Here is a 15,085-nt window from a genome sequence, read left to right on the forward strand (position 1 = left end):
ATAAATAAAGTACTACCACTGCTATACCAGATAACACAAACTACAATCCAAGAAAAAACTAATTTAAAAAGTTAGTTGCACTTCAGACCCGTAGGCAGGTTGGACGGACCAAACGAGCGCCGGAGGCGCGAGCCCTAGAGGATTCAGGAAGCATGCTCCCCCGGGAAATGTTGAAAATTAGGTTGTCTGAGACTGCATTTCGTGGGTTTTGAAGGCAGTATGATATGAAAACAGGCAACCAATAACGAACTTAGAAACGTGGATATTACTCAAACTTTTGAACTTCAAAATGGCTTTTTTTTGGCGCAGAGAGTACTTTACGTATGTATTTTACAGTTTTAGAGAATTATATCACTATTCAAAAAGAACTAAAATAGAAATAAAGTTGAAAATCCTGGGTTTGTTTTAGCATGCGAGCTCTCCAATGGGGTCTCGCGCGAGATTTTCGGGCGCGAGCGGTGGATCGCGTGCGGATAGCGAAGCGAGCCGCGACAGCTCAAACCTCTTGCGGCTCGCAAGAGGTTTGAGTTGTCGCGGCTCGCTTCGCTTCGTTATCCGCACGCGATCGCAGGCTAGGTTTGTTTCAGCAGTGCTGATCACTTATGTGGCAAGCTCAAGCCTCCGTGGGTACTTCTTAGAAACTTCCAGATCAATGTCTGTTATAGAGAGTGGATGTGCATAAGGGCCAGTGGAGAGAGCTTCTCTTGTGCCAGCTCTGTTAAAAGTGTGTTGCCGTCTTAGAGCACTTGTACTTCATTTTTACTACAGGAACAATGAATCAAAACAGAACTGCACTATACATATTTTTTATCATTTCACTTTTTAAAAATCGTTGGTCAACAAAATAGTGGACCTCCGCAGCCTTGGTGCGAGCGCATCCGTCGCACCCCCATTCCCTAAGTGCCTGTGACTTTACGGCAAAAAGGACTTAGTCATAGGATGAGGAGCATTAAACTAAACGCCTTGACACCTTTCTACCTTGTATTTTGCGGCCGTTCATAACTTAACTCGAGAATTGACCTCCCGCGCAAGCCAACGCACTCAGTGTAGACGAAAAGGAATAACGAAAAGCTTGTGATTTGTGATGGAGGCAAATAAACGGTAGATAGATAGATAGATAGATAGATAGATAGATAGATAGATAGATAGATAGATAGATAGATAGATAGATAGATAGATAGATAGATAGATAGATAGATAGATAGATAGATAGATAAAGTGATAAAGTGATAATATGAAAGAAAACAATGCAGCACTCAGAGTACTCAATATAAACCAGCCGGCTTCGTTTGTGGGATTGAGCTTCGAGAAGCAGAGTCGTGATATTAAATTGATTCCTTAATGGACGCATTTATGGTTACTTTCTAATGCTTTAGCAAAACTTTTTATTTTGTGAACAACGCTTTCTTGATTCAAGATCGGCCATTTAACTTTGCAAGCGTGAGTATCCAGTGTCACTGATCAGATTAAATTCATCTGATGCCTATCGAATGTCCTTATCGAATTTTGGTGTATGGTTAATACCTTTCCATGATTCCTTTAGTACACCTCTCAAAAGATCTAGAAACACATATTAAAATCCTAATCTATTGATGACCTCCCCATTTGTCAGGTTGTTGAAACGACCAGAAAAAAACAACTCTGAACAGTGTCTTGGGTACCAGTTGTAAATGATAAAGGAAGATAAGGAAGATAACATTCTACTGAAAATATATAGGAGGAGCTGATCATATTACCGACAATTGCTTGTTTGTAGTAACTTTGTCGTTTCGAAATGACCTTTTCTGTAGACTCGGATCCATGCAGAATACTTGAGTTCTTCATTCTGTTCGACAATGTAAAATCTTTTCGCCTATGTGTCAGTGATGCAGGTGACGTTCTAGATAGCGTGACTTCGAATGTCAACCGCGTCCTTATCAACAGTTGAGATGTTTATCAACGACGGCTAAAAAAAGTTGATGAAGAAATTTCTCTTGACAGAGTCTTTCTGCTACTTATATCCATGCAATCGAACGGTGTTGAACTCCAAAATCTAGTACTGTTCTCTTCAGATGAAGTCCGGGAGGCGCTTGGACAATTAGCATCGCCTATTATTACCGAAAAACAAGTGCTGCTTTCATAATGACTTTTTAAACGTGTAAATTGAAATCTAACAGTAGCAGGGGAGAATATCCTTCAAATTATAAATAACGAAAATTATAAAATGAAATTAAAAATGCAATAAATTACAATTAGGAAAATTGTAGTGGATCACAATTAAAATTGTTTCGAATTAGTAGTTAATTATAACACCCACTACATCCGTCTGAGTAGTGAGATGTTACTTACGGTAGGTCAAGTCTACGTATCTTGACATGTTTGAGACTGGCAGCCAAATAGCTTGCTCCACAGTCTAGAGCCTAAATATCTAATCGAATTGTCGGTCTTAACCATATCTGATTCACAAATCGTCCGGCAAATTATTTATTACAAAGAAAAATGAACCATTCCTAGGTCATAGCGATGCCCCCGCTGTCTAAATTCTTTTAGTTTCCTCTATATAACTTTGAGAAGTAGATACCTCGTCGACGATGACCCAGTTAACGTAGAGTTCATGCAGAGAACGCTTTTCTCAAGTGGGTGCTTTTTTAGTGTCGCTAAGCGAAAAACGTCTATGTGGGTTTTCGTGACTTCTATTGATTTTTTTTCGAAAAGGCCACTAAAGCAATTACCGTTTGTCTCTCCCTCTTTTGACACAACTCAAGTAAAAGCCTTGCATCGTTGCCCAGTTCATATCCAGACCGGACCTTCAAGAGCCCGTTGCAAAAAAAAATCGTCTTTAAGCAAAAGTGAACTCTTCTGTTAAACCAAAATAGAAGGTGCTTCCTCGCCATGAATTTCTCTGCTTCAAACGAAAGAAAACCTCTAGCACCCAGCTTAAGGCTTCCCTGCAACCCTCTTTCGGTCGACTATGTGTATTGAGATTCTTGAACGCTCTAACGCTGTTGGTAGATTGTGCAGTACAGACAGGAGGCAGCCTTTTCAGCACTCAACTAGGCTTGGGCATCTTCACAGTAACTCACACGAGAACACTAATCAATGAGGGAACAGCGGGGGGAACAGCAGATAGCTCTCGACTCAGTGTTGCTGTGGTTAGAAACAATATTTTCTGCGACCAGCCCTGCGCATTATACTCTTAGGTTATCTTTCTTTCACCCTTAAAACAAACATAACAGGCAAGAGGGAAAGGAAACTCTAGGGCCTCAACAAATACCCCACTTCAGTAAAGTCTGTTTATTATCAAAATAACCTTAAAAAACGGCTTAGATTAGGAGGATTTGCATTTTTAATGAACTCAGAGGCATTTACTAATTGAAGTCTCTAAAGCACTTTTTCGTTGATAACCAAACACATGAAAAAAATCAAATTACCCTTCTTCAGGGGCTATTAGTTTTTTCTTCTTTAGTTGAGGTAAAACATGACGCATTTGCGTGACTCTTTTTTGACGTTTCTGTGACTGAATTAAGAGCGGACCGGATGAGGAAAGCATCTGTCTTCTCACCAGAGGAGCTCAAAGCGTAAACATTTGTTCTAGATTCCACAGTTCTGTGATCTAATCGGAAAGTATATCGAAGGTTTCTTTGGAAGTACGAAAATTCATCGGTCTCCGTAAAATTGGGAGAATTCATTCACCCACAGGAAAATTATATCGGACAATAAATAAAGGTGTCCCTTTCTCAAGCAACAAAGGCCTTGTTGTTGTCGTCGTAGACGGGACAAGCCTCTTGGATCCAGTCCTGACGCATGGCTTGCGTGTGCCACAGCGCAGAGTGTTTAGTGAGGCAGGCGAGCAGTCTTCTCCAGACTGAAAACTGCAGGTAGGAAATGATTCGTTTTCAAAGAATGTTCCCAGAAGGAGATTATTCAAACTCTATCCTTGGAATGTATCGTGTGAGCGCGCTTCTCGATGAGTGATGAAGAAGTGTAGACAAGGGGATCTTCAAGGAATTAAACTGGGAGAGAGATACAGTTCAATCAAAAACATACCAACATGTACGTGTGTGTATTCACCTGGATTACTGTGCGTTGTGCATCTTCCCTCTTTATGATTTGGGATATTGCCAGTCATTTTGGCGATGAGTGGCCTTTGATATGTGACATCCTGGGCAATGAAAATTACTTCCATTTCTTTTTCTGCGGAACTAGCGGCGTGACCCAGCTGTTAACAATTATAATATAAATGACAATGCTATTTTGCTTGTTTGACAGAAAAATTTTGTTCTTGCATTTCTCTCATATATAGAAATCGTATCCATTGTCATTCCATCGTGTAAGCCTTGCCTCGCGAAGGATGCGATGTTCACTTTGTTATCTCCGAAGAACGTCGTGGATGATCATGTGAAGTTGAGAGATTTCAACGTTAATTTCTTTTCTTCAAATCTTACCAATAATATCTTCAGGTGAGTTTGTGTGCACGTTTCGCTTTTTACCAGGCGTAGTTGGGAAAACAGCCCCAGTGATGTGCATGCCTATGGGCCAATTGGTAATCAAGCCCTCGAGTCGGATTGATACAACAGCACTTTTGGGTATTAATTAAACTGTGATGCGATGGCAAGGGTCGTGTCATATGTTAATAAGCCGGTTACAAGGTCACTTTTTATTTTAATGTTTGAATAATTGTTGGAAAGGCACGTATCGCTTTCTTGGGTTAATATCAGCTGATATGTTTGAGGATCGTCATTATAAACGCTAAGGTGACAATCCATATGACCTTGAAGTTGTTTCATTGGATTAATCCACTTTCCTCTTTATTATGAGTTTCTTTTGCTAATTGATATATCTCAAGGATACCGCTTTTACACCGAAGCCTTGAGTTCCTGCTGAAAACGTTCTTTAGCAATAAATGTACCCTTGATTTTCCTTCTTTCCTTAGTCGTCCATTTAGAGCTGATGCTATAAAGAGGGAATCCCCTTTTCTCATTTTGTGCTGATACCCAATTACCCATAAACTAGTGATGTCCATGAAATGAATTCATGGTGTAGGGAAAGATCGAAAGAGCAACTTGTTGTATTTTTGGCAACTTGTTCACTTAAATGAGTCTTTACATTTTTACAAGACAGTTTGCATTATACTTTCTTGCAGATGTTTTATAATCTGTTCACTTTTCCTTGGTGCTGTCACTGCATATGGTCATGAAAAGAAAGTTGCGCCCAAATTTCCTGAATTAAAACAAAAAGGTAGGAAATGTGATCATCAAATGTTATGCTCTGCTTTACTGGCATGCATGCTATATCTGTCAGCTCATTAATTGGTACTTTCTATCATTAAAGACCTCTGATTTGTATGAAGGGGCCATTGATTTGGTTGATAATCTTTTCTAACAAGGCATTAAAAAAAATCTTGTTTCACGGAACATGGTTTCAATAAAAGCAAACTTTCCGAATCAAATATGTTTGTATTCTTTTGGAGCATGGATATAATCTAGCTTTTGTTTCAGCAAACTATTGGCTATTGTGTGCAAAAATGTTCACACCAGGATTTTGTCTTAGGGAGTTCCATGGCCCCCCTTCCTGAAAAATAGGGGAGCTTAAGTGGGACAAAGTTACTTGCGCTTCTTGACAAAGGTGGAAAAACTCCTTTGTGATTTCTCTGTCCATTTCATCAAGGCAAGTTCAAATTGGAACTCTTGCAATGGTGGGCCTTCGCCAATATTGTAATTGCATTTGATTTGTTTGGCTCTAGACAGATCGGACAGGTTATGATCTTGTACACTTTCTTAAATCCTTGCTACTTTGGGACGAAAGAATCTAATTTTCTCTGTACCACGACAAATAACATGAGATCGCACTCTAAATTATCTGTTACACAATGTGTCTACCTGATCCAATATGGCGGTCAAGATGTTGAAGATGTTCTATGCTTGTGTGACTGATGAAGGAAGAAGTCAATTGAAGGCTTTGAATACTTTGGTGAACTGTTTTAATTCAGTTGAAGAAGCAAACTGTAGTATTTGCTTGACCATTAAAAAACTGCTAACTTACTTCTGAAGTCTGTTTTGCTCTTAGCATCCTTGTGCATCTGGCAGCACTTTTCCATGGGTAGCGGGTGATGGGTGATGGGTGGCGAGTGGCGGTAAAAGAAGTAAGATAATGTCATCAACCTGCTATTAGCGATGTTTCTCATTTCCTGAAATGTTCAGAAACTTCCCAACATTAGGGGAAATACCATAATGTTCCAGTGAATTCCAAAGGTATTTTTAGCTGGTTTCCAGTCCCTAAAATTCAGTTTTAGTGTTACTAAAATATGGCTCAAATGTAACATTTAAGACTGTTGAATGAAGCGTTTTGCATAGAAATTGCAATCCATTTTTTACGCCAATGGTTACCAAACAATTGGTCTGGCATTGTAAGTTATGCATGTTATCGTGTATGTGTGTGACCGATATATTCACGACCCTCGGGCGTGTGACACACATGGAATGCCCCCCCCACCCCATGGCCTATTTTTATACTTAAGCTCCTGACAGTTGTTTTCTCGCTTGATTTTCCCACAAAAGGTATTGAATTACATATTTCATTCTTTCCATTCTCTTGTCATTTGGGATCACAAATCAGGCAGCTATAGCGAGTGAGGTCTATGAAAAATTATATTTCAATCTTTTAGCCGTAACAGTTAATTCAAATCATAGTTACTGAAACAAGGAATGACCTAAAAATGAGCTACAACGGTATCCAAAATGATCTAAATGACATAAAATGAGCTACAATGGTATCTAATATGACTGAAAATGATCTGAAAATGATACTGTTTTATAAAATAATTAGGATAGTATGTGCACTCTCATTGGTCAATAGCTGTGTTTAGATGAGAGTATGTAAACGCAGCTGTGACATCACATGAGTTTTGATTGGGTATGTAGTCAGACACACGTTTTGATTGGCTGGTAAGAAATATGAGAGTGTATAAAGAAAATCTGTTTCAATCTAGAAGTCAAAAAACCAACATTTTCCTTCATTTGTCGAATTATCCTTCAGAAATATTTTATAAAAGCAATATAGGACATTTTCCGTGTTTCCATATCCTCACCTAAACACTCGGGGGAGTTGGGGGGTTGCATAACTGTCTCAGATTCTCCCAACTCCCCCTCGTGTTTAGACGAGGCTATTGGACTTCCTCTATTGCTTACATAGCTCATTTTAGACACCGTTGTAGCTCATTTTAGGTCATTTTAGATCATTTTTAGTAACTACATAATTCAAATAAGAGTAGAAAAATTATCCGTTTGTGACATGTTTTCAGCCACCTAACTATTTCCAAATATTTCTGCTCTTTCTTTGGGTGTAATGCAGTGTCGATGCTATAAAGTCTCAATAACTTTCGGTCAATTTGGCGAACTTCAAATTGTTGCAGATTATGAAGAAAAAAAAAACACATATTGCCCAAAGGTTTCCAAAATTCGAAAATTACCACTTCTCTCCACGTCCTGTACTTTGGTCGTATGTGGCAGTACACAATACTGCTGCGAACAGACCGGTAGGAAGCTTATCCTTACCCATGAACATGATACATGGAACAATTTCCTTGCTGGGGAATTTAAAAAAATAACCTGACGAAGTGTGTGTTAGTCACACGAAATGCGTTGGAGAATAAAGAGAGTTATAAATAAAGAGAGTTAACTACTTGTTCTGTTATGAGGATCACAATTATTATTTTAAGTTTATCTGTCATGCAATTCCAGACCTTTCTAGAATTATCGAAGAATCTGTAATTTTCCAGAAATTTCTCTCATGTGACTCAGCAGTTTCCACAAGTAGTACACCTTGTAATAGACTATAAATAGCAACAGAACTTTCTAGATGTTTAGAGTAAAAGTATAAAAGCAGGCTTGTAAGTTATGGAAAAAACTCTTTGCCCGAGGGCTTATCCTCGTGTCCAGCCATGATTGATGGATGTGAGAACTGTGATGAAGCTATAATTGACTGCGATAACTATGGTGGAGATATAACCTTTGACCTTGCTATATCCGGAGAGAAGAAAGAGAAGAAGAGACGATAGCTGAAAAGGCAAGAAGATTAAGAGGTCAGAGTTTTTTATGAAGTGTTCCATAAAAGTTTGTGTACACAGAAAATCAAGTGAGTGGAAAGAATCCAGTAAATCAAGAAAGTCAAGAACTGTTGTGTCTAGTCGGTGGAACTTGGAGTTCGAAGTTACTCAAGATCAATACCTGAATGGCCATGAAAGACAGTAAGCCCGCTTTGCTTTACGAACTGCTTAACTTAATCTTTAACCAAAGTAATTGTAACAGTGTAAAACTAATTAAATAATAGTGAAAAAGGGCAACTGTTCGTTCCCTTATCAAAATTGAAGCATGGTTAGTATACTTTTTGTATACAAAGAGTATACACCGTTTGTACCTCACTGTTGTGGTGTACATATTTAGTATACATCAAGCAAAATTTCATCTTGCCATTTAAGACTGATGTATACTATTTGTATATATCACCATTGCATCAGGGCTATGATGTATACTGTGTGTATACTACACACCCTCATTAACTCTGTGATGTATACTGGGTTGTCACACTTTTCTTGCCTTGTTCACGGACATTTCTTGGTTATTCCAGCGCGTAACAGTTTGCAAAAGTGCTACTCAGCCGTTTAAAAAATTCATCATTCATCTTTTCCTTCCTACCCGCCACTCACCACCTGCTACCCGTGGAAAAGTGCTGCCCTTTGATAGCTTTATAATGCACACTTTCTATTTTTCTTGTGGGAATGCCACAAGAGCATGGCTTGGTGAGAACACTGTGGAAGTTGTGATTGGTTTTATTGTTGAAAAAGTCACAAGAATTTTTAGTCAATAACCAAGCATGGAAATCTTACTGCATTTTTTCATAATTCTGTGGAATCTCATCTTCAATCCATCAGTCAAACTTTCCACGGTGCTGAAATCAAATGATGTGTGATACATAACTTACCAATCAGAATCTTATGTTCCCATGGTACATTCATATATTTGAACTTGACACCGATGGAAAGCAATGGAATCTGTACAAATCTTTTTACTCAACAACCTCTGAAAAAATGTCATAGTGATATTCTAGCTGTAAACTAAACAACTTTCTGGGGCAGAGTCAATCTTCCCGGCTATGTTGGAATTTTGATTGATGGCAGCCAAAATGCAGTTTGGCGCTAGAGCTTGGAGGTGAGAATTTCTGCAGGATTATGAAAATCGTAGTAACTGCATGATTACATTGGGCACTCAAGCAAATTACAAATTATTTTGAGGCACAGTAAGGACCCTTGAAAAAGTAGCAGCTGTGACAAATAATGTAAGGGAATTGCCAGAGAAATCTTACATTGAATACTTTACTGTATCAGGATGTAACATCGCATTGGGTAAGGAAAGTGTTACATCATTGTTTAAATGTTACCTATCTTGTGATATTGTATCACTGGATAACTCAATGGTTTTGAACGCTTTCATCCAATTTTCCACATAACTATGCTAACAGATTTTTATCTTATTAATCTTTTAAGGTGCACATGGACCTGGAGAATCAGAAAGATCTGGATTAACCACTTTAAGAGAGAATAGTACAACAAATTATGAAGACACAAATACAAATTTGCCATTTTATTCACACAAAGACTATTTGTTAACCTCTAGCCCAGTTAAATACTCTTTACTGTTCACTCTTAGGCAGAAATTAGAAAGAGGTAGATTTCTTTTACATGTAAGAGCTTTTGAAAATAGTTTAGCAGAAACTTTGTTCAGTGTCGTAATTCAGAATAGAACAGTTTTTTTTCACAACAATAATTCTGTATTTGGCGTGTTTAATTTAGCAAATTTGTCATCTTGGCAAAAACTTATTGTAAGCTTTGATCACAAAGAAATATCTGTTACCCAGGAGTGTGCTGAATTCAGCTTCTTTTCTATACCAAACAAACCTGAATTGCACAACTGGGAGGAGATCACTGTTACAGTCCAAACAGACAACACTCACAGTGACAATCAGGTAAATAAGAAGGACAGGAAATAGCAATGATGTCCCCATTTTTATGTGGGTGACCCAAAAACACTGAACCCCGGTCCATGGACTACCCAAACGGACTACCCCAAAAATACTATTTCAAGTGAGGACTATTGGTCGTACAGCAGCGTCACAATCAGTGCCAAGCCTAAACATCCATTTTAAACAGTGTTGGTCAACAGTATTAAAATGGGTGCTTAGATTTAAATACTTTTGACCAACACTGTTTAAAATGGATGTTTAGGCTTAGCACTAATTGTGATGCTGCTTACGAGCAATAGTACTCACTTGAAATAGTATTTTTGGGGTAGGCTGTTTGGGTATTCCGTCGGGGTAGTCCATGGACTAGGGGTCAGTGTTTTCAGGTCACCCGTTTTATGTAGTTTACGTGGCTATACTGTTTCATTCCCATTAATGAAATTATCACTGACTGAGGGAAATGGTAAATTCTGGACCATTGGCTGCCATTGACATCATCTTCTGGATGAATGGAGCTCCCAACTTCTTACAGATGTGAATGAATTACCTCCATCTTCAACATTTAAGGACAATTATAGAATGCATACTAACGTGCTGTCCCCACGTCCCCTGATATGTGTTGTATCATGCATAATGATCATTCACAAGGGGATCGTTAATAAAGGAACATATAAAGTATGGTCACGGTTCATCCAATGTAGTGTAGTATAATCCAGTAATATTCTTGATCTACTACACTGTGTAGCAGTACTGTTGGTGATTAAAATGGGCCTCCAGTAACACTATTTGTTAATTAATATAGTATTCATTGCTTCTCCTTTTGTTTCTAATATTAGGAAGTAATTTGTGAATTACTACTAGTAGATGAACAGGAAGTTGTAGACAAGTTTTGCCAGAAGACTCTATTCAGCAATTGCTCCTCAGAAAGAGACAGTGTGACCAAGCAACATATTCAGGTGATTTTCCCCATTCAGTGATAATGATTTCTGGTGTTACTATGGGACGTATAGCTTCTTTTTTGCAATGGTGATGATCCTGGTGTGTGGGTTTTAATACCTCACGAACATTTTTGTGGGATTTTATGTGAGGTTGTGCTCAGAAAAGTTATGAGGAGTACTTAATTTAATTAAACAGTACATGCCAAAAATGATAAATTCTGTGGTAATTTAACAGTTAAGGTATGCGAATGAAATTAACATAATTTTAGTGCGGCTTGAATATCCCGTAAAAACCCGCAGAAAAACCGCACCATTTTTTCCAAAAATCGTCGCTAGAAATCAGGGTACGGCTTATCTGTGGGAACATTTGAAAAAGGTGTGACAGTCGTAAATTTCGATGCATGCAATTTCCGTTAATTGACACTTTTATGGAAAAGTATGTAAATAAACCCAGAAAAGGATTTTTTTTGTTTGAAAGTGTTTTTTTCCATCACTGTTAGGTTCTCAAAGCAAAAACAGGTAGTCCTCTTCTAGAGGGATAAGCTAGAATGGATTTTAACATTTCCTGAAATTTTTTTAAGCAACCGATTTTGAGATAAATTTTCAGTCCAAGTGTTATGATATATCGGGTTTTGCATTTGTTACCTTCCCTCAAAGTTGAAAATAGTTTCGGCCGGGAAGTTGGACAAACTATGGTAAAAAATCAAAACAGGTCAAACAATTGAAAAATGCCGATGCTGTTTTGTACATCAAACTGTGTTAAAATAGTCTTGAAGACTTCAGCTGAATCAGACGAAAAGCTTTTTGAATTGTAGCTCCGTATATAGGGCGACACTTAAGCAGTGTTCTAAAGCTGAGAAAATGCCAAGTAAAGTTTTCATAGTCAAGTCACGATTTTGCTGTGACCCTGTAAATGTGCTTTTTTGGGGCTTTTCGAAATTCAATACTCTGTTAAAATTGCTGCCAAAAAAAAAAGATTTTCAGAAATTTTATATCATCAAACCTACGATATGAGACCTTAACTGGCTTCAAGTCCTTGCACGACGCAAGGCTTAATTCTCGGCGTTGCTAAAACGAGGGTAAGGGTAAGACCAAGGGTCACAGTAAGGGTAAGGATACAAATACAGAAAGTATCCTAAAAATGCATAAAAGCTAACCTTAAACTTTTGTTTAGGCCTAATTAGGCCTAAGGCTAGCTTTTATGCATGTTTAGGATACTTTTTGTATTCGTATCCTTACCCTTACCCTGACCCTTGGTCTTACCCTTACCCTCGTTTTAGAAACGCCACTTAATTCTTGTGTGATTGACAAACACAAGTTAAGAAATAAACAAAAGGATCAAAACATCAATAAAGAAAAGGAAAATTGTCCAAAACACCTGCCACAAGGCCAGCTTTTCAACTGGATGGACACATGTTCCTGACTTCTGTGGAATAGATGAGGCCATCTGCACCATAGGGTCCACGATTTGTCTGAGATGCCACTGTCCTATCAGTGGAAGCATTGCCATCCACAAGGATGACATGAGATCTCCACAGTGAAGGTTGTGCTGTATGCTATGCCACTTAATTACTGCTTTAAACCAGTTGGGAAACATACTCTCTCCTCCAATGGCACCAAGAATTGACTGTAGCGCCATCAATAACAAAGCGACATATTACTGGGTTGCCATATGACAATCCAGTCAGAGATTGAGTGGAATATTTATCCGTATTCTTTTTTTTTTTTTTTTCTTTTTTCGTGTCGGGAAAAGTCTTTCCTGTCACTCCTCTTCTGTGCATATTTTTGGTAGGTTTCAAGGGGTGTAGTAGAAATGCATAGATTTTATCTTGTGGACACAGTATATCGTGGAAAATCATTGTAAAGTGAAATTATGGCGCTTTAGTGGATCTTTAAACAACATATACCTTTATGGAGCTCAAGAATGGAATGTTAATTGGATAAAAAAGACAGGCAGTGAAAAATAAATATCTGGAATCTTAAAGGCGATGAGTAATATAAATGGTCTCCAACAACAACGTTTCTAATGTTTTACTAACTGTGGTGTTAGAGCGGTTTTCAATTGAGTGTCGAAAGTAATTAGCGAATTACTTTGGTTTTGCATTTACTTCACTGTGTGATTGGTTCAAAGTTCTCTGGCCACTTTTTCAACCAATCAGAAGTGAAAGCAAAACCAATCGTGGCTCACGCATGCACATTTTCCCGCGCTTTGTGTCGGCTACGTGTAATTACTTCAAGTTTTGATTGGTTTACTGGATTGTCTCAGTCCTTTTTGATTGGCCAAAGTAATTACTTTGGTTTTGGTTTTACAACACTCATTTGAAAACCGCTCTATGTACAACAATGAAACCAAATGGCAAATTCTGCGTGGGTTTAACAAATATTGAAGGAATCAAACGCCTTGAATGCATCTGTGTTTACTGAAGTCACATCTCAGTTGTCTGGCTGTTTACACTTATTTTGTACTCAAATCTGCTCAGTCTTCAGGTAAAAAAAAGTGGAAATGTGACAGTGAAGAATAATATTTGAAAGGAAAGCTTTTTGTCTATTTTGTGCTTCATTATTCACGGAAAAGGTTCTTCAGAAAAGGGTTTCATCCTGAACTGTGGGACAGAAATTTACTTAATTGCAAGGCAGCTAGATTGTGGAGTCAGTACAACTGATATTAAGTCACAACCGGTTTTCAGGAAAACATGGTGCCCTTTCCTACATGAATCAACCCCACATTCTGAGGACTAGTACTGATGGCACTGATGATGCTGATGATCGCACCTCAGGCACTCTAAACAGACCTTTCTTGTTTTGACAATATTCAATTTCCCAGCATTTCTCTATGTTGGCAGCAAGTAAGGTCAGGCATGTGACCTCGGCATGACCCTTATCACACAGTGAACTGATTAGTGGTTGTGACCATGGTCTGATATTTTTGTGGCTTCAACCATGGCTGTGCAGACCCTCCACTAAATCTGTTCTTTGTGGGAATGGTTGACTGTTCATTAATTGTAACGTTCATGCTTTTGCACTGTTTTGGCAAGCGTCTGGGCCCATTCAGCTAAACCCTTGACATCCTCAGACACCTGTTCTTGCTCAATTTGCCGTACCCATTCATCTTTGTCTGTTGTGGGCAACTTGCAAACTAACTGCATACAGAGTGGAGTAGCTTGTGCCTGTAATCAGGCTGGTCCAAAGCAAACACAACTGCTTGCAATGCATCAGCAAGCCTCTCACTATCCTTTTCATTGATATTGGGCCAGTTAGTTACAATGTATGTGATGCAGGTGTGAATCTACAACTTTACTGGGATCACCATACTTCTGAATCTATTGCTTCACTGCCCTTTTATAATCACCTGGTTCCCCTGTTAAACAGGAAATTACATCATTCTCTGACTTTTATCGCTGAGGGATTTATTCAAGTGAGCTAATTTGCGCTTTGTTTTGATCAATCGTGCGGTGAACTTGAAATCCCTCAAAAGTATGGCCACTCATCTGGGTTTCTGGCAAAGGTTGGGACCTTAACACCTTTGAGTCCACTTTCCTTACTGTACGGGGCACAGGGCTAAAGAACCAGCAGCCTCTCTGATTCGGTTTGCACTTTTGGTCACACTTCTCAACTTCGCTCACCCGTTGTATTATCTGGACATCCAATTCCAAATATAATCTCAATCTGTCCTGGTTTTTTTTTTAAGTCCAATTGAATGTAAACTCATTTTATTGATAAATGTTTACAACAGCACAAATACACATTCATCATCTGAAAAAAGGTAGCGACAAAGAAGTTCTTAAAACATGTGATCCGCTTGCCCCAAGCACGTGAGGTTCTAATCTCACAAGAAACATGTAAACAACAACTTAACAGATAATATAGTGTCATTAAAACTTCCATTCGTATTTCTTGACTGGTTTTTCCTTTAAACCAACGGTATCCTCAACTTAAACTGTAACTTCAGCTTAGCCCAATTTATCCTGATCTGGTGTCTGGCTCAAAGGAGCAAACAATGTGATGTCGAATTCTCAGCTTTTTTAGTTAATAAAAATGATTTAAATGGCTTTCAGATAAATATTCCGTGACTGTTAAGGCTGGACTTTCTGTCCACACCATCCTCTCGTTCTGATGTCATTGTCTAACTAAAATTAACTGGTGTCCAGTCCTTG

General features: G+C 38.5%; 1 protein-coding gene and 1 pseudogene across 2 annotated transcripts in view; one reads left to right on the forward strand and one right to left on the reverse strand.

The window, feature by feature from the left end:
* Positions 1-3,268: 3,268 nt before the first annotated feature.
* LOC138025966 (collagen alpha-1(XI) chain-like) overlaps positions 3,269-15,085 on the forward strand; it is a 50,127-nt gene continuing 38,310 nt past the window's right edge. Inside the window, exons 1-5 of one of the 2 annotated variants that reach the window (XM_068873119.1) lie at positions 3,269-4,032; positions 4,283-4,439; positions 5,123-5,217; positions 9,521-9,999; positions 10,830-10,949. In XM_068873119.1, the coding sequence (XP_068729220.1) occupies positions 4,336-4,439; positions 5,123-5,217; positions 9,521-9,999; positions 10,830-10,949 (798 nt within the window). In that variant the 5' untranslated portion in view covers positions 3,269-4,032; positions 4,283-4,335. The remainder of the gene's footprint in view (positions 4,033-4,282; positions 4,440-5,122; positions 5,218-9,520; positions 10,000-10,829; positions 10,950-15,085) is intronic. The other variant, XM_068873128.1, reaches the window with a different exon arrangement.
* LOC138023419 (uncharacterized) lies at positions 13,928-15,051 on the reverse strand (annotated as a pseudogene).

The sequence above is a fragment of the Montipora capricornis genome, chromosome 2 (genome assembly GCF_036669925.1).
Source record: "Montipora capricornis isolate CH-2021 chromosome 2, ASM3666992v2, whole genome shotgun sequence".
In the NCBI taxonomy this organism is placed as follows: domain Eukaryota; kingdom Metazoa; phylum Cnidaria; class Anthozoa; order Scleractinia; family Acroporidae; genus Montipora; species Montipora capricornis.